Source organism: Mustela putorius, unplaced genomic scaffold (assembly GCF_011764305.1).
Source record: "Mustela putorius furo isolate JIRA1106 unplaced genomic scaffold, ASM1176430v1.1 tig00003867_pilon_pilon_pilon, whole genome shotgun sequence".
NCBI lineage: Eukaryota > Metazoa > Chordata > Mammalia > Carnivora > Mustelidae > Mustela > Mustela putorius.
In genome coordinates this window covers 10,526,159-10,545,691 of record NW_025422019.1, presented here as the reverse complement: position 1 = coordinate 10,545,691, position 19,533 = coordinate 10,526,159, and the positions used below count along the sequence as shown (strand labels likewise).

General features: G+C 44.5%; 1 protein-coding gene across 3 annotated transcripts in view; it reads right to left on the bottom strand.

Moving 5' to 3' along the window:
* The window catches only part of CCDC93 (coiled-coil domain containing 93), a 91,721-nt gene that overhangs the window by 54,270 nt on the left and 17,918 nt on the right, over nt 1-19,533 (bottom strand). For all 3 annotated transcript variants that reach the window (XR_006602433.1, XM_004759746.3, XM_004759747.3), the window contains exons 5-8: nt 18,018-18,116; nt 17,180-17,236; nt 8,268-8,368; nt 289-325 (exon numbers count right to left, since the gene is read on the bottom strand). Coding sequence is in view for 2 of the 3 variants with exons in the window: in XM_004759746.3 (XP_004759803.2) it covers nt 289-325; nt 8,268-8,368; nt 17,180-17,236; nt 18,018-18,116 (294 nt within the window). In the remaining variant the exon portion in view is untranslated. The remainder of the gene's footprint in view (nt 1-288; nt 326-8,267; nt 8,369-17,179; nt 17,237-18,017; nt 18,117-19,533) is intronic.

Genomic DNA, 19,533 nt, shown 5'->3' with positions numbered 1-19,533 from the left:
CTGGTTGTCTCTGGGGCCATGAATTCCAGCCCTTCCATGAGGCTGCTGCTTCAGCGCCCTGGCCCACGAGGGTGGCAGACCGCAGCTAGTACAGGGAGATGCAGTGGCCCCAGGCAGCTGCCACATCCCCGCCAACCCGGGTTGCCCAGGGACTGGAGCCCGGGTCACTGTGAAGCCGCATCCCCCCATTCTTGCTAAGCCCGGGGCCCATCCGCATCAGACAGAGGCAAAGGGGAGGGGCGCTTCCATCTCTCCAATGTTCTCTCCCATTATCTATGCTTTTCTTACCTTCTCTGTTTTGCTCTGGCGGCTAAATCCATATCTCCTGCAGGCCACAAAAAAGGGGAGTTCAATTACTATTCGAAAATCACACCAATGTGGTCAAATGCATTTGGGTTGGATTTTTATATGAAAAGCACCAAAGAAAATTTAAGCCTTATGGTAACTGGAGAAAATGTTTTAAGTGCCAAACCACAGACAGAGGCCACTGTTTTTGAATGAAGGGCCAGCCATTCTACTAGCCAGGTGAACACTATGACCGGGAGCTCTCCGAGGGAACACAGTGCAATGTTCTTTTTTAAGTGCAGCCATTCCTCCCTGAATCAGGAACTGTATTTCAGGCCCAAAGTTTAAGCTAAAAGCCTTAAAACTTTCTGTATGAACAAATGCAAGTGTGTTTGCTTGGGGTAAGGATGCTCCCTAATGGTTCTGTTCAGAACCTGGAGTCCGGCCTATTTTTCATTCTCCAGCGTTGCCCAAGCATGATGCCAACAATGTTATGTGTTCACTTCAGGCAACCTTACATTCAAAGAAATTCACAAAAGCACTTTACTTTAAATTAGTTTAAGTTCTTCTTCTTCTTCTTTTTTTTTTTTTTAAAGCAAGTATAGCAATGTGCAAACCATTCAACCTGAAACAAAAAGCATGATGCAAAACACCACACCTCACTTACCTTCAAGCAGTTTCTAAAGAGATAAAGGTACATGCAGCCATTTAAGGAAAGCAAAGGAAGGATGCCTGCTCCGCCCTTGCTCAGGCTGGGCCTCAACGGGCTGGGCCTCACCGGCTGGGCTGGTGCACTGGCCTCCAGGCTCACTGCACTCCCACTCCACCTCACTCCCTCTCCGGCTCCCCAGCAGCCTCATCTGCACACGTCAATGGCCTCTTCCCTCTTCACTAGGGCTTCCCTTCTGCACCTTCACTTGGGCTTCCCTTCTGCAGCTCTGCCTAGCAACCCCTTAGCCTCACCTTCTCACCTGCCATGTTCCCGTGTGGTCACTGCCTGGCAGACCGCTGTGCACACACGGGCTGTTCTCCTGCTTTCCATTCACGCCCACAACTCTGCTCTCAAGCCCCCTCCTCTCTGAAGCATGGCCCATGAAGGACAATCTGCCTGGACCAATCCACCCCACCTCTGTCGTGCCCCATCCACCCTGCCTTCGACGGCAAGCGCGTCCAGCAGTCTGTGTGCCTGTCTGCACCCTCTTCCCTGAGGGCATGAGAGCTCCTTTTACATTTTGTATTTCCAGTGCACACTGAACAAATAAACTGAACAGAAGTGGAAGAACATGCGGGAATCCAGAAGCCAAAGCATCACCTGGCCTTGGGGGAGGCTGTCATGTAACTGGAGAGACCCCAGAGTCCCAGCTGAGCACAGTGTGCCCCTTCATTTGGCACAAATGTACAGATAAGTGCAGCCGACTAAAGGTAAATTCGGAGTGTCCACACGGTTTCTGAAAGGCCCTGCGGCAGATTCTGTGCATTCGTTTCACAATGTCTGAGGCAACTCCTTATACTGCAGAGGTTGGGAAACAAAGACTCTTGTTTTTCTTTCTTTCTTTTTTTTTAATGCAGGGGAAGGGCAGAGGGCGAGAGAGACTCTTAAGCTGGCTCCACACTGAGTGCAGATCCCAAGACAGGGCTCGATCTCATAACCCTGAGATCATGACCTGTACTGAAATCATGAGTCAGACGCTTAGTGGACTGAGCCAGCCAGGAGCCCCCAGAAACTCTAGTTTCTACACTCGGGCGCACCAAGGGCTGCGAATGCTACCCTGAGTTCCAGCAATCAGGGGCGCTTCCCGGCCATGTGAATGAGCAGCAGCCAGCTGAGGAGAGAGGTATGCTGTGCTGTCTGGGTCACAGAAGTAACCTGGTTCTGGGGCCAGCAGCTGTGGCAGTGGCATCCTGATTCCGGCTGAAGTGGTGTGGTTTCTTTGTGAGCAGCCATGATGCTGGCATCCCAACCCCTCAGGCCACTAGCTAGCTTCCCCATGGTGGAGGTAGAAGCAGCATCCTTGCTTGGTTCTGATGTGCTGCTTGGGCAGGGACCCCACCCAGCCTGGATCCCACCTCTCAAACATTCCCAAGGATCCATGGAGTCAATCCCTTCTGCTGGAACTAGCTGGAGGGTTTGTGTTCTCACACAGCGATCCCTGACCAATAGAGGATCTCACCACAGTTCCCCATGCCTAGAAGTAACCTTGTACCTTGGGTGTCCTTGGTCTAGTCTGTGGAGACCCTTAGGGCAGATGACATATCCTCAGACAGAGAGGCCTCATCTAAGGAGCCAGAAGTTTTTGGATTTTCCAAATAAAGCAGTAAGCAACTCAATGTGAGTGACTCAGTTCCTGCCTCTTCTACTCCTTGGTAAAGACAGAGGTTTTGGGAAGAAGCTTCTGACCACCCAAAGGCCTGGGTTAGGCACCAGTGTGCTCATCCCAAGGGCTACACTAATTACATCTGATCCTACAAATCTGTCTGTTACACTCCTGGAAGGAGTACTTCACTCATTTTTTTAAATAGTTTCTTAAACTGAAAAATGATTCGTATCACATAAAATTTACCATGTGAAACTATACACTTCAGTGGTTTTTGGGCAGATTCACTATTTGTGCAATCATCACTATCTAATTCCAGAATAGTTCCATCACTCCAGAAAGAAACTCCATAGCTATCAGAAGCTCATCTCAAATCCCCCTTTCCAGCCCCTGGCTACCGTTAACTGATTTTCTGTCTTGAGGGATTCAACTGTTCTGGTGATACCATATACACAGAATCTTGGGTAGCCTTCTGTGACTGGCTTCTTCACTCAGCAGGGTTCAGACAGCTCCACTGACTTATGTTTCCCCAGCACCTAGAACAGTGCCTGGCACATAGTAGGTACTCAGTCAATGTATGCTGAATGAGTAGAGTCCAGATGATTTTTAAAAAAATCTCCTTCTCCATGTGTCATGGTGACAAGGCTTCCAGGACAAAGAGCTGCCCTCGGTTGCCTATTAATGCCTGCCTCATTACGTTCACTGGCCAAGATGTCTCCGGGAGACTTCCATGTTGTTTGAGCTTCACCAGGAGAACATGTATCCCTTTCTGGCCTAGCATCCCTCACAAAGAACAAGGGGATGCTTCCCCTTCTTTCTGCCACAAGCATTTACTTCACTTTTATCTTTCACAGGTGTGCTGCTCTACCCTCCCAACTCCCTCTCCTCTTGCCCTGTCTTCCCTGCCTCTTCCTCACAAGGGCTAGCCCGAGATCAGTGCTGCCAGATGCTTTAATTTGTTCCCACCTTTCCCTGTGTTAGCTCTGAGCCACCAGCCCCGCTGATGTCCTACCCTGTCAGCACCGACAGAACTCTGGTCTCTCACCGCCCACCTTACCTCCTCACTTCCTACACCTCACACTTGATCTTTAACATCAAGGAGGTACATCTTCTAGAATAGCACAGTCTAAAAAAAATGTAATGAGAGCCAAATAGATAATGTTAAATTAGTAGGTTCACATATTCAAATTACTTCAAACTTAAACTTTTCCCAATAACTAAATCAAGCGTGAGTCTTTAAATGTAACTTAATTAAAATTAAAATCCTGTCCTTGAGTCACACTAGTCAAACATCAAGTACTCAACAGCCACATATGGCTAATACTACAGCACTGGAGATCACAGTTCTAGAAAACAAACTAACCTTCAAAAACAACTGCTGCAGGGCAAATTAAATCTGGTATCAAACTATCTGAAATCCTGAACAAAACAGGGGCATAATTGCCCTGAATTGGGGGGTGGGGGGGAGGGATAGGGTGGCTGCATTACGGACATTGGGGAGGGTATGTGTTATGGTGAGTGCTGTGAATTGTGTAAGCCTGATGATTCACAGACCTGTACCTCTGGGGCAAATAATACATTATATTTTAATAAAAATAATTAAAAAAACCACACTAAATTGTATGTATTTAACAAGTGTAATGGGATGAGTTTTGACATATATATGTACATCTGTGAACTTAGATTTCTTTTAACTCACGTACTGCTTTTATACATACAAAAAACCAAAACTCAACTAAATAAAGCTCCAGTGTTCCTAAAACACAACACAACAAAACAAAACGCAATGCCCTAAACAGTAAGCACTGTGGACCCTGTTCTCCGTTCATTCCACAAGCATGTACAAGATACCTTCCATGAGCACGACACAGGCCTTGCCATCACAGAGGATATAAACAGGTTGCGAGAGTCACGTCATATTTCATTTACTAAGGAAGAGAATGACTTCAAAGCAACTAAAATCAGGTCTCAAATAGTGCGGAAAAGGCTAATGCCAGGATTCTAGTGGTTATGCTTCAAAATTCCACCTCTAGGTTTTTGGAGAGAGTCACAGGCCCAAGGTACAGTCACTTGCTGCTGTGACAGCAAACCGAGACTCAGAGTTTCAACCCCTCCAGGAGTGGAATTTCAAGTCAAACAATCTAGGATTTTCTGGACAGAGGTAATCTGTCGTAAGGGCCCTCTCCATCCTCCAAAGGAAGATGAGGTAATCACCTAAAAAGACTCCTTTTCTTCCCCCTAAAGGAAGGTGACCTTGACTGAAACAATCCTTTGTTTTCTTTTGCTAGTAACTTCGTACCCTATCCTCCTTCCTATAAAAACCTACTGTTTTGTACAGCTCGTGGGAGCTCATTTCTACTTGCTTCATAGGAGGCTGCTGGGTTCATGAATCACTTAATAAAGCCAATTAGATCTTCAAATGTACTTGGCTGAGACTTGGGCTTTAACAAAGTCAAATATACTGCACATAAAATGCATTTCCCCACAGTGGTAGTTCTACAGCACAGGTAGGTGTTTTAATTTAGCTCCTAAAAGCTGACTGGACGCATAACAAAACTGAAATAGTATAAACTTGCAATTTTGTTGAAGTCTAAAATCAAAACCATGAGTCTTGTTTTTCCAATACCATAACACTTAAACAAATCTATCCAAACGTGAACAGGCATACACAGCATGGCTGACAGGATTCAAAGTCCAACTTCATTTCAGCAAATAAGTCAAAAAAGGTGAAAGAAGCTGGAACACTGACCTCAAAGCCACATGCAGTGTGGGGCCTAGGCTAATGAGCAACCTTCAACCCCAAAGAGTTTCAGACCGTCTTACTCCAGGAGTCAAAATACTTGCCCTCTTATCTAGAGGTGAGATACAGAGGAAACCAGAGGCATAGACAAGAGATGGGGGATGTGGATTCTTAGGTGGTGGGGATGAGCAACTCAGGGGTGCCATGATGTTCACACCAAAGGGAGAGACAGGATGGAGGGTGAGTCCCAGGGCCAGTGGAGGCCCAGCCTTGCTTGACTGGGGAAGGGAAGGAGGAAGAGTGGGTTAGACCTCTCAGCAGGGGTTGGGAGGGACTAGTGTTAGGGGTACAGAGTACAGGGACAAGGAGAACTAAAAGAAGAGGTGCATTTGAATCTACAGGTCATATTTAAGGGCATTTGAGAACTGAAAACTGTTGCTACTGCTGACAGAGCTTAGCAGTTGATATTTACTGTTTTCTGCACAGGACAAACTACTCAGAATTCTTCACATGTAATCCTCATTTAAAGGGCAAGGCCATTTGTCTAGGGGACAGTACTGACCAAACCCTGAGGAGAAAGTCTGAAGGCCAGAAAGGAGGTGAGGGCTTTCCCAAGAAGGGGGAATGCTGGAGCTTTAAGTTTTGTCCAATATGCTCTGTTAGTTTTAATGATCACTCGCTTCTTGTTCAGTGTCAGACCAAACAATAAAGACTGGGCCTGTCTTCCTAAAACCAGAGCCGAACTTCCCCTGGAGGCTCAAACAGTACTTGTAGCTAATGATAAGAGCATGTTATCAGGGTCCAACAAACCTGAGTTCAAGTCCCAGTGTGAGGCTCTTAATAATTCTTAAGAGCAGTTAATAATTGATGTTGGGCAGGTTACTTCTTAAATTTTCTGATGCATCTTTACTATTTTCAAAAAAAGAGAAGTGAGGTGACTGAACCATCAGAAGGTCCTAAGCATCCACTTCCCCACCTCTCACAAACTCACCATGATCTCATCAGGAAAGCTAAAAAGAGAGAAAAATAACCTCTCTCCTTAAAAAAAAAAAAAAAAAAAAAAAAAAAATCCTTCAGCGAACACCCACTCTAAGATCAGAACTCATCAGAAGTCAGCCTGACCCCACCAACAGGAACCGAGACTGACATCAATACACTCTGCTCTTTCTTACGCTCCAAATTTGAGAGGAGTCACAAAAGAAAACCTGTGCATTGCTCCCTTCCCTAGAGAAATCCCCACCAGGCTCTGGACCCTAACTGTACCAACCACTCCTCAGGATGGGCAGGGACATCCTGAAGTCACCCAGTAATCACAGGACAATAATGACTGCCCTCTATGACACATGCCAAAGAGCCAGTTTAAAACTGAGAATCTTAAAAAAAAATAGTGAAATATTGTCAGCCTGGTCTCGGTCAGGTAGACAATTCACCAAATCTCTGACTCCTTTTCATCCCCAGGAGCATGTGAGTATTCCGTGACAATGCGCAAAAAATGGAGGTATGAACAATACAAACTAAGAAAACCATAACACTCCCCTAAGTATTTTTGGGCTCTGGAACATGTGACACCCAGCGAGGTGGTCTTTCCACCATGGCTCAACTGGGGCAGTATGGCCCCACTTGCCCACCTACAGCTGGGGCTTGGTTGGAAAACATCCCAGGGCCCAGGACTCACAACCTGTCCAGCTGCTCAGGGCCCAACACTCAGAAGGGGCCCATGCTTGGTTGTCTTTGTGGTCCTGAAATTCCTAATAATTAGTCATTGCTAGCAATTTTTAACAAGGGACTCTGCATTTTCATTTTATCCTGGGCCCCACAAATTATGTAGATGGCTTGGTGGTGCCTGACTCAGAAGAGGAGTTCAATTCACAGCAGCAACTAGGGAGCGGCGAGGAGAAGACATCAGACCCGGCTGAGGGCCAGAACTCACACCTTCCTTCAAATGAAACACACCAGCTTTCACTCTTAGGAAGGATGGACCTGATGCCACACAACTCCCTCCCAAAGAGGAAGGAAGAAAAAAGGTGGCGACTTTTTGGGAAAGGTTTTCTATATGAAAGATGAAGTATTTAAGCCAGTGAAGCCGAACTTCTTTCTGGTTCTCTCTAGTGCCTCAGACTGGGGAAGCCTTCAGATGCTCACACAGGGAGGTGCTGGGGTCAGAGCTGTTAGTTCCAGCCACCGGAAGAGGGCTGGGTTACTAGACAGGGCAGCACACAGCAACCACTCTCAGCATAAAGAAAGGAAGCACAAGGAGACATACTCACATCAAGGAATCAGTTACCCTACGTAGAAAATACAGGACATCAATGAAGGTTAATACCCAAGGTCAATCAAGAAATTCAATGAGAACAGCATTTCTTTATGTGCTTTTTAAGTGAAAAATGAGAATAAAAGATAACTGGTATTTTTAAAAAAATTACAAAGGTTATTAAGAAATGACAAAATACTTCTAAGTTCTTCACTTTCCCGCTCAGGAAAATCCCTCACGGGAAATCAAAACTACTACTCTAACACTTAAAACTACTGTTAACTGCTTTCGATCCTGTAGTTTACCTTAAGATTTTAACCAATGGCAGGAATATGAAGGGCAGACTACAGCTGGCCTCAGCAAATACCCCAAACACTCCAACTCCCCAGAAGGGCAGGGCTAGGGCCCACAGTCATACACACATTTCCAAAGGGGATCTGCAAAAACCAGGCCTCCCCCACCCTCGGGAATGCTACCCACAGAAATGTGGGTAGGTCAACCCCAAAGAGGAAAGTCCCCGGTGATGGAAATCTTGGGAAGAAACAGTAAATTCAATCAGGTAAAAAACAAAAAACACAAAACACAACCAAATTAATCTCAGTGAAGCAACCTAAATTAGCTTTTCTTTTCAAAGGCTTTATAAAACAGACACTTCAGTCTGGGTCCCCTTCGTTACCTGCCATATTCCAAAAGTGTGGCATGGACTCGGGATTCTTCATCGAGCAGCTCTTCTGCTCCCTGCTGGCGTTTGTATTTCCGACGGGGCTTGTAAACATCCTAAGAAGTGGATGAGACAGATGGCTTACTGAGTGTGAGAATGCTCCCTTTCTGAACTGACTGCTCGTGCACCCGGCCAGTCAGGGAGTGAGTCTCTACCCATCATGGCGGGTGTGCCTGCCTCCTGCAGGAGAACAGCGAGCACTCAGGGCGGCTGCCTCAAGGAGGTCGCTCCTTTGACATTCATACAGTTAGTAAATATTTCCACTCAAGATACTGCTTGTCAACTTTAACTTGGTGTTTTTCTTTTCTTTTCTTTTCTTTTTTTTTTAAGATTTATTCATTTATTTTTAGAGAGAGGGAGAGAGTGAGAGTGGCAGAGGGAGACAGACAGAGAGCATCCCCAAGAAGACTCCCCGCTGAGCAGGGAGCCTGACACAGGGCTCAATCCCATGACCCTGAGATCGTGACCTGAGCAGAAACCAAGAGCTGGACACTCAACTGACTGAGCCACTCAGGTGCCCCCTTGGTGTTTCTTCTGTACTTTGGCATTTTAATATTTTTTGTGGTCAAACTTATCAGTCGTTTTATTTTTTTTTTTATTTATCAGGGGGGGGGGGAGAGAGCGAGCACAGGCAGACAGAATGGCAGGCAGAGGCAGAGGGAGAGGCAGGCTCCCTGATGAGCAAGGATCCCGATGCAGGACTCGATCCCAGGACGCTGGGATCATGACCTGAGCCGAAGGCAGCTGCTTAACCAACTGAGCCACCAAGGCGTCCCTATCAGTCGTTTTATATCTTACTTATTACCAGGGATTGTTACCAAAACAACAACAACAACAACAACAACAACAACAAAATACCAACACCCCACAAAAAGCAAAAAAACAAAAACAAAACCAAACTTCTTGTCTGTTACTTGTACAGGTTATACTTAGCTTTTTAATCTATTCAGAAACTTTTTTCTCTGAATAGAAAATTAAGAATCCCAACATTATCAATTTAATAGTCTAGCCTTCGCTTGATCTGAAATAGCATACGTATATGAAACATGTACCAATGTTACCCTCTTCAATTCCTCTTGCTTTGTGAACCTTTATCCTGTCTCCACTGTTCGTTTTCAAATTTCCTGGCTATTGTAAGCATTCTCTCTTTCAAATGAATTCTAGTATCAACTTGTCAGGTTCATAATAAATAACTGCTGAGTTTTGATTAGAATCATACCAAATTTACAGATTATTTTGGAAAGAACTGGCATATTTATAATATTGAATCTTGCCCCGGGAAGCAAGGTTTATTTCTCTATTCAGATTTTATTCCATAAGATGTTCCAGAAAAAAATACAAACTTTCTAGTCACTGCATATCCAGACCTTTCCACCACCCAGAGCCACAAACCAGTTAAACGACCAGTTTAACAAGTTAAAAAATTCTGGTGTATCGGTTAACCCAGAATCCTTAAAAAAAAAAAAAAAAAAAATGCTTAAAATGGTAAAGGAGATTTCAATTCTTAGACTTTAACAGCAGAAAAGAAGAACAGATACAAAACCTTCAGCGATAATAACTTTTTTACAAAAGTATTGGGCTAAGGTTTATCCCAAAAAAGATGTATAGAAACACAGATGCTCTTTCAATTTTCACTGACTTTTTAAATTACTAGAATATAATTTAATTATAAATGTAGAACAAACATAGATCTATTTTGTATAGGACAAATTCTGAAAGCATATATATATATATATATATATATATATATATATTTCTTGAACAAAGTACATGGCATGTAGTAGGTGCTCAATTAATGTAGTTTTTCACTCCCAGATGACCTGATTTAACATTCTTCCCCAAATTAATGTCCTCCTTGAGTGTCAAGCTGGCAGTCAAATAGTATCTTAGGAAAACGTGCTCAGGGCTCTGGGTGCAAGTAGGCAAAGATTGATGCAAGGAAGGTATTCCAGTTGTTTGTCCCTGATCTTTTCTTCTCCACGACCAGAGTTCATCACAACTAACCTCTACCTGGACATCATAAGGACAAGTACTACTGTCAGGTTTCTTCAGAGAGTGGTATTTTTATTCCAAGTAGAACTGTACCTCCCTTGATAATTCTTAACTTTAGTATTTTACTGTTTATTACAAAAAGTTTCAAACATACAGAAAAACATCCTTTTGTAACACATACCATATAATTTTAACAATTTTGTAAATTAAAAAAAAAAAGAAAAAGGAATGGACTAGGGTCTGGGATGACGCTGGAGTGTTCTTGTAACTTGCTGCCAGAAATAATTCCTGGTTTGCTGCTGGTGCCTACATGAATAGGAAGCTATAAATAATGTAAAACAGATTCATGGGGAAATGCAACACATAACGAATCCGCATGACGTCAGTTACTGAATATGATTTAATTCTCGCTGAGCTCTACTATTACAGCAGTACTATATAATTGAGCTTAACTGCTATCTTCCTTAGTTACCACTGATAGAGTCAATGAGCTAAGACAGGAAATTGGATTCTTCTAAAAAAAGGACTGCTCCAAAACAATAGCTGAAACCAACAGCTACAAGGACCTTTTATCTGGGAAACAGTGACAATGTTGGCCTTTGTGTAATTATTCCTTATACTTGAAAACGCCTCATACATGTCTCACCTTTGCATTTATATATTTATTTATTTATTTGACAGACAAACATCACAAGTAGGCAGAGAGGCAGGCAGAGAGAGAGGGGGAAGCAGGCTCTCCTCAGAACAGAGAGCCCAATGTAGGGCTCGATCCCAGGACCCTGGGACCATGACCTGAGCTGAAGGCAGAGGATTTAACCCACTGAGCCACCCAGGGGCCCCTCACCTTTGCATTTCATAACTGTTCCCAGAGGTAGAGACAAGGCAGATGCTTTTACCCCCACTTTATTACTTAAGAAGCAGAGCTTATATAATTTGTCCAGGATCTCTAAAATAGTATTAGACCTGGTCCTAGGTCCCCAGACTGCTAGTCCCAGGGTTTTTCTAATACGCTCACTTGCTTCTGGTGGGCACTCCCGCTACCCTCCGGTGATCTCAGATGAGTCCTCTCACAAGACCACCGTATACCCAAGGCTGCTGTATGGATCATTACAATGGTTGCTTAAGTAACAAGGACCTAAATGTCAGAGGTTTTCAGGCCAACTTAAAAAACTATTGCTAAGTCACCCTTTAAAGCAACAGGAGTCTGCACTAATGTCTAGTCTCGGGTATGCCATTAACTAGCTCTGTGACCTTGGGAATTCCCTTCAATGGGCCTGTTCCATTAGCTGTAAAACCAGGGCTAGACTAATAGTCCTTGAATAGGCTCTTGTTCTCTGTGCTGAAGGACATATGAGCAGGGTGAACATACTAAAGTGACTCTTTAGTAAAGCAGAGCTCTGGCACTGTGAGAGTCACAGATTTCTACCTTATGGGTCTGGTTACAAGACTGGTTAGGTCTGCAGCACAGACCAATCACTATTACAGAGGGTTTCTCTTTTCTGAAATAATGAGCAGGCAGGGAGACAGCCACCACCAACTTGGCCTTCGCTGGTTAAAAGCTCCAGTGCGCCAGGCCACACGTGGGTCAGCAGTCCCCTGACTGGCCTCCACTGACCTTAACACATTTCTCAGGGCTCAACTTTCAGAGACACACCTCAGCCTGGGTACGCCACAAACTAAGTCGGCTTCACCTAACAGGGCTCCACAGACATCTCCACCATCAAGACCAGTGTCCTGAAAGATCCTGTAGGAAATGTTATGATATCTGGGACAAATACATTTTCCCCCCTCCATTCTCACACTAATAAAACAACAAAGGAAACAAAGCCCCTAGGTACTAAGTGAAGGAAATGGGAGATCGATGGATGGCGACCATTTCTGGACAGCGGAACACGTCTGCAGGGAGGAAGGTTAGCTAGGGAGGCAGAGTTTTCTCCAGACTTTGTCCCCTTTTCTCTTCTCTGTCACATGAGCTCTGCTCTGCTCTTTCAGGACCAACACACCTCCCACCGCAGGGCTCCAGTGTAATTTTCTGGGTAAGACGAAGGTCACTGTATTAAATAGAGGAGCCAGAGATGGCTTCTGCACTTTGGCTCTTAGGTTTATTTCCTCAGAGCAGGCTGAAACCTACTGTCTCAAAAGCATGCCAGGGTCAAACTCTAATTTTTATACATCCAGTCATTTCAAATGTGGCCCAAATAGGCAGATTGTTAGCCACTGACAGCCTGTCTGTGTCATATACTTTACACAACTGCATGTGCTGACCACTGATAGGGTAAGCCCTGGGACTTGAAAGACCCAAAACTGCTGCTGCAAATCTCCTTCAGAGATCTCTGACTACACAATCTCTGTGCTGTTGCTGTGTGACATTGCTGAGGCACCTGGACAATCTCCAGGAACCCCAGGGGGTTCCCTTGCTCCCCTCCCGTTCAGGATGCAGCCCTGGCGCCTAGAACTCTGGATGGTGGCTTGCTGTGAGGGACTGACTGCCCCATCCAAGTTCACCTGTCAAAGCATCACACCAGTATAGCTTCTGTGCTCTGCTGCCCCCTCGTGGTCATATCTTTTTCCTTGAAGAGACCCCAAATTCCCTTGATTCCCTTACTGATGGAAATTCACTGCTTTGACCTCACCTCCTAGAGTGTGATTGGGCACATGGTGAGTGTGCAACTAACATTACTGAATGCATTCATTGCCTGAATTGGGGCAAGTTACTTTAACCTCTGTGATTCTCCGTCTATAAAAAAGATATAAGTACGGTTATTATGAGGATTATTCCATAGTATCTGAGACACAGCAAGAGCTAAGTTAGATAATATATATCTAAGCTAAGATATATATATATAGATATACATGATATAGATATATCTATGTATGTATATCTAAGATAGCTATACATATATATTTTTTTTGTGGGGGGAAGGGGCAGAGGAGAGGGAGAGAAGAAATCTCTGAGCCAACATCAAGAGTTGGACACTTAACCAACTGAGCCTAAGATATCTGTTTTTAATATAGTATTATTGATAAAATGTACTAACATTTTTTTATGTATGTAGCCACATCTGTATTTTATGTGCTGAATGAAAAGGCCTTCCTCATAGCATTTGTGCAGTAATAATTTCAAATGTCATGGTCTCCTAGGTGATCCCATCAGTTCCACAAAGCATTTTCTTCAACTAAACTGGAAGTTCTAAGGGTCCTTTCCCCATTTCTACTCTTACACAAAATTCTAAATATTACCAAAAAGTGTTCAATGAATAGTAAGTGATTACTTTTTGGAGCTTTGGGTAAAATTTCACAGGTACTCTTTACTCCAGGGTAACCAGGAGTAACAGACCTCACTGCACAGAACAGACCCTGAGATATATGAAGGCTGACGGCTGAGGCAAGGAGGAAGGAAGCTGTACAACAGGCTAAGTGAGACAAACGAGCAACTATGTGATGACATGAAAAGGAGAAGGTGGTAAGGGGGGACCTGTCCTGGGTGGCAAGAGTTTTGATTTCTTACGTGCTTTGAAAACATACTTCCCATCAGCAGGACTTCTACAAAGCAGCTAGCTACTCTGTAAAAAGAAGGTATGGAGAAGCCAAGAAACAACACATTTCAAGAGAAAGCCGAAGTACTGGGAATAATCCCCAAGAGGAAGAAAAATGAGGACAAGACAAAGAGAGAAAACCTCAAAGTGATGAGTGCAGAAATTTAAGTTCACAGCAGTCTTTCTGCCTGGCAATCTGCCAAGAGGTACTAACAGCCTTAGGCATAACCTCTGACCCAAATCCATTTCATCCAATATTTCCTAAGTAAATAAAGATAAAAGGAAAAACTTAGCTATGAGAACGTCCTATATAGTGGCCAAAAGAAAAAATAAGATACAAAGTAAGCTAGTTAAATTAATACCACATAATGAATAGTCTATAGCCAGTAAAAAAGGCTATGGGGGAAAGACATCTCAATTACACTGCTGAGCAAAAACCAAAACAGAATATACAATGTAATGCCATTTTTAGGGATCTCTACTTCTTTGTATTGATATCCCTAACTCTGTACTTCCTACTTGGAATATATATCAGTAATTATCCCTGGCTGGTGGCATCATGGTGACTTAGTCTTTGTAATTTTTCCCCATTTCTTCATCTTTTGTTATTATTACTAAGTTACTAGTACCAAATATAGGATTTTTTAAAACAAAAAAATCATGCACCAAAAAATGGCTGGGCTACATAACCAAGGATAGATGTAAGACTGGAACAGTCTTATAAGGGTAAGTATAAGGTAAATATTTTACTTTTTTAAAAGATTTTATTTATTTATTTGACAGACAGAGATCACAAGTAGGCAGAGAGGTAGGCAGAGAGAGAGAGAAGGCTTGATCCCAGGGGCTTGATCCCAGGACCCTGAGATCATGACCTGAGCTGAAGGCAGAGGCTTAACCGACAGAGCCACCCAGGCGCCACAAAAATAAGCTAAGTATTTTTAAAAAATATTAAAAGGTTTAATATTTATTTTTTAAGAAAAGGTTATATCTATGTAAGAATAAGTAAAAGCCTGCTGGCTGAGGTGCAATGGTATTATGTTCATAGATGAAGAAAGACAACACGATAGTTTCCATTTGGCAGACATTCTCTAGCTGGACAACGGGTTTTCAAGTAGAAAAGTCACAGTAAATGACCCCGCAGGGGACTGAAGAGGTGGCACGAGAGCACCTTGCCATTCTAGATGCCTCTGAATCTCTGGGACCTGGATAAGTAACATCTCAGAGCCTGAAATAAGCCAGGAAAGTTGCCGTAAGTTGGAGGAAATCAGAGTCCAGGCAAAGAGAAGAAATGGGAGGAGCACCACACCTGTCATATTTGAGATCTGATGTAAAATCAAAATCTGGCTGCTGCTTCTTATTCTGCAAATATGGAGGGAATCTGTTAACCATTCTGGCTTCAAACTTCTGATTTCTAAAACAGAAATAATAACTCGCTGAGTGTTGGGGAGAAGCTAATGAGAGGATGCTTGGGAAAGGCCTAATTAGGTGCCAAACACATAAAAGGCCCTCAATCAATATGTGGCAGCTATAGATATATGTTTTTGAAGGCTGGGTCTGGAAATTAGGCACCTATTGTGGGACCTTATTTGAATCCGTAAGTTACCATTCACAATTTAAGTTTGGGATTCTAGATTCATCGGTAAGAAGCAGGTAAGAAACACTGAGGAGGCAGGTGAAGGGCAGACCTGGGAAAAGGGTAGAAAGAGAGGGAAACAGCCTTCAGAACCCAAGACATACCCAACAAATCAGTTATTATTTTTCATGACAAATGTAGTTAGGAGGAATCCTTAATAGCTTTCAAAGACACTACATTGGTAAGTTTAAAAAAACACAATTATATTCAAAGTATGATTCCAGCTCAGTATAAAAATGCACATTAAAAACATGGAAGAGGGGGCGCCTGGGTGGCTCAGTGGGTTAAAGCCTCTGCCTTCAGCTCAGGTCATGATCCCAGGGTCCTGGGATCGAGCCCCAAGTCAGGCTCTCTGCTCTGCAGGGAGCCTGCTTCTTCCGTTCTCTCTCTCTGCCTGCCTGTGATCTCTCTCTCCCTGTCAAATAAATAAAATCTTTAAAAACAACAACAACAACAACACGGAAGAGGGAGCCTGGGTGCTCGGTTGGTTACATGTCTGCCTTCAGCTCCCATCATGTTCCTTGGTCCCTGCTTAGCAGGGGAAGTCCGCTTCTCTCCTGCCTACTCTGCCTGCCACTTCCCCTGCTTGTGCTCTCTTTCTCTCTCTGACAAATAAATAAAATCTTAAAAAAAAAATGGAAGAAATATGTCCAAGCATCAAAAGAAGCTGCTTCTGGGCTGAAACATTAAGGCTGATTCTGTTCCTCTGTATCTATCAATCTTAAAAAAAAAAAACCAAAAAACTTTAAGGATGTCTAAACAGAACAACTATTTCATAACCAGGGGAAAACAATTACTCTGAAATTGTATCATGTCCTGTTGTTATTATTATCTGACACTGCCACCGTATCTGCGAATAGTGTCTGGCTTCAGAGTTAACTGTCTTGAAAGTTTTCTACTCCTTCCATTTCCAAAATGGAATTGTGAAAAGAAAGAAATTTACAACTGTAAAGTGACAAAGACTTTTCTTGTTTTAAATGAGCACTTCACGTCATCAAATGATTCTTATTCTTTTTAGAGTGATCACCTTGGAAGACCACATATTTATTCTTAAAGTGGGGGGGAAATGCAAAATAACTGGGCACATTATTTTTGGAAGGAAGCGAACTTGCCCCCAGGCACTGAGGCTTCATTCCCAGCAGCTCCAGTAGGAAGGCTGGGGCTGGGTGGGGGTGTGTGCTGGCGATAAGGTTCGGCTGGGCTGGCCTAGAAAGGTTTGAAAAGCTCTCCACTGCCCCTCGCAGCCGGGGTAGTGGGCGCGTGAGTGCAGACTCCACAGTTAAGATCCACTGTGTGGGTGGCCAAGGCCATCCCAGTTTGTCACACAAAACTCAGGAGCTGCTCTGCCTCTCCAGAGCCATCATAGGATGCTAACCTCAATTTGCCAGCTCCAGTTCAAAGGAGCTCTTCAAAGTTGACACCTGCCACTGGCACAAATGAGGAAAGGCTTTGGATCTGGAAAATTCCTCCCAGAAAACTGGAACGAAGAAAAACATAGGGCAGCGGTTGTTGCATTTTCTACCCATGAATGCCAGCGTGCAGGTATGGACACTGAGGTAGGCGAGGCCACACTCACACACCTACTTGAGGTCAGCACCTAGGCAATCCCAGGAGGGACTGGGCAAGGGTTTTGGGATTTGAATCACGGGGCTATCTGGAGGCTATGAACCTATGTCCTTCCCTCACACAGGGGCAGGGCAACTTACTGAAAGGTCAACAACTGTCTTGATGGCCTTTTCTTTTCTCTTTGTGAAGTCATCATCCTGCAAGACAAAACACAGGGATCAAACAAATGGTGTGTGAAGACTGAAACTCAACTGGACTTCTCAGAAACCTGTCTTACAAACTGATTTCCCATCACAGCTTTGCCTACAGGAGCTTCCACCTTCTAACAAAGTGGATGATAATGTTCACGGGAAGAAGCCAGGGCCTCTGCAGATGGCTCCAGAACAGGTCCCACGGTGGTAAGAAGGAGGGGGACCACGGAGTGTAGTACTGAAGCCAAGTGTTCTCATCCAAACCCTGATGAGCTCTGACACCCACGGCAACCGACTCAGTCTCCAAGCCTCAGTCTCACCATCTGGTAACAGGGACCTCACCACCTACGTCAAGGAGTGGCTATGAAGCTTAAAGAGAAGGCATGTGAAGGGCTGGGGCTGAGCAGTAAGGACTCACTAGCTATGTGGTATTATCGCAGTGGGGGAGGTTACTATTAAACTGGTACTATAGGAATGCCCTAGACAATGACCTATGTGGTCTCTTGAAAAGCTTTATACAATCACTAAAAAAATAAACTCATGTTCTTATAGTTTAGTAAGAGTTCTGACTCAAGTACTAAAATTGAGAGAAAAGGACAAGACTGCAGGGCTTTATATCAGTGCCCATTTGAAGAGGGAGTTCTGACGAGCCAGGAGGCCTGCTATCAATGCTGGCCAGGCGGGGGCACAGACATCCCGCAGATGGGTCCGAGTTCACTCTGCTCCTCCCTGGGGAGTCCAAGTGTACCCTCATGTATACTGGACGAGAAAAGAAGAGAATACTGACCTCGGGGAGACTGTAGGTTTTCTGGAACTGGGATATGGAGTAGGAGCGGATGTAGTCCCCCATTTCTTCCTTGGTTTCTATAGCTCGCTTCACCAGCCACTGGGACAGAAAGGTGGGAAATGTGAGGTTCGGGATGAACCATCACTAAAGGCCGACTCTGAGACGGTACAACACGTGAACCCAAATCACTTGAACCCAGTATTTGAACTGGCTGAGTGATGAGAAACTATCCACACCTACTGTCCTATGCGAAAAGCAGCCCGTTGGGCATCCGAGATGCTGAGATCCATTGGGATCAAGAGCAGAGCCGCTGCGCAGGAGGCTTAAAGCCTTACGTCGGATGCTCAGGCCTCAGTTTCCCTCTGTGTAGAGGTGAGAATATGTCGTTTCTTTCACCTCATAGAGCTACTGTGGGAGCACATGAAATCCTAAGCACTAGAAAGCTCTGTAAATGCCTGAAGCACAACACGAATATAGTCACACAGCCCCCTGGTTCTAGTGGCAGATCTGAACATCACTCTTCCTTGTGCTGCCGGCGCCACAGACCAGACAGAGGGAAGAGAACCTCAGAGAACGTCTAGTACGATCCCCTGTTTCACTGACTGCAACGACCTCCCAAAAATTCAGGCTGGTTGATTATACAGCCCTAGGCTTCAAGGGAGCAAGGCACTCACAGCATTTGCTCTGTTTTTTTCTTTTTGTTGTTGTTGTTGTAGTTGTTTTGTTTGTTTTTAAGATTTGTGTTTATTTATTTGAGAGAGAGAGAGCACGAGAGGGCAGAAGGTCAGAGGGAGAAGACTCCCCATGGGGCTGGGAGCCCGATGCGGGACTCGAACCCAGAACTCCAGGATCATGACCTGAACCGAAGGCAGTTGCCCAACCAACTGAGCCACCAGGCACTCCAGCATTTGCTGTCTTAATCCACACAATATCATGCCAGCCACGCAGTCCAGAACCGGAGGCTCAGAGACCGCGTGATCTGTCCATTGCTCTGCAAGTAGCAAGCACAAGGCTGGGAGTCTCAGAGTCTCTCCCATACCGGAAGACTGGACATACAGGTTTTATTTGTTTTCTAGCTACACTGGGCTGATATGCAGAAATAGCTGTTCTTCATTGCTCCCCACTTAAAGCTCCAGTTAGTGACAACACACACAGACACACCCCCAGGACCTGTGGAAGACGCAGGTGCTGAGAGTAAGAATTTAGGATACAGAAACACAGCCTCTGCCTCTCCTCCCTGGCTCTTCATGCAATCCTTTTATAACAAAAGAGCATCATGGAGGGGGATGCCATCTGTCTGAGTCGCCATGCTCTGTCCAGACAGCTAGTACATCTCAAAAGCAGTACATGGACAGTAGTTGTATTTCCCCATGAGCACAGCATACTTGGCAAGCCTTAGCTACCAAGGAAAGCAGACACATGGCATATGGCATGGTGCTCCAACAGGGATGGATGGGATGCTTGCTCACAGAGGACAGCCAACTCAAGTAAAGGACATGTTCAGGAAATCGCTGCC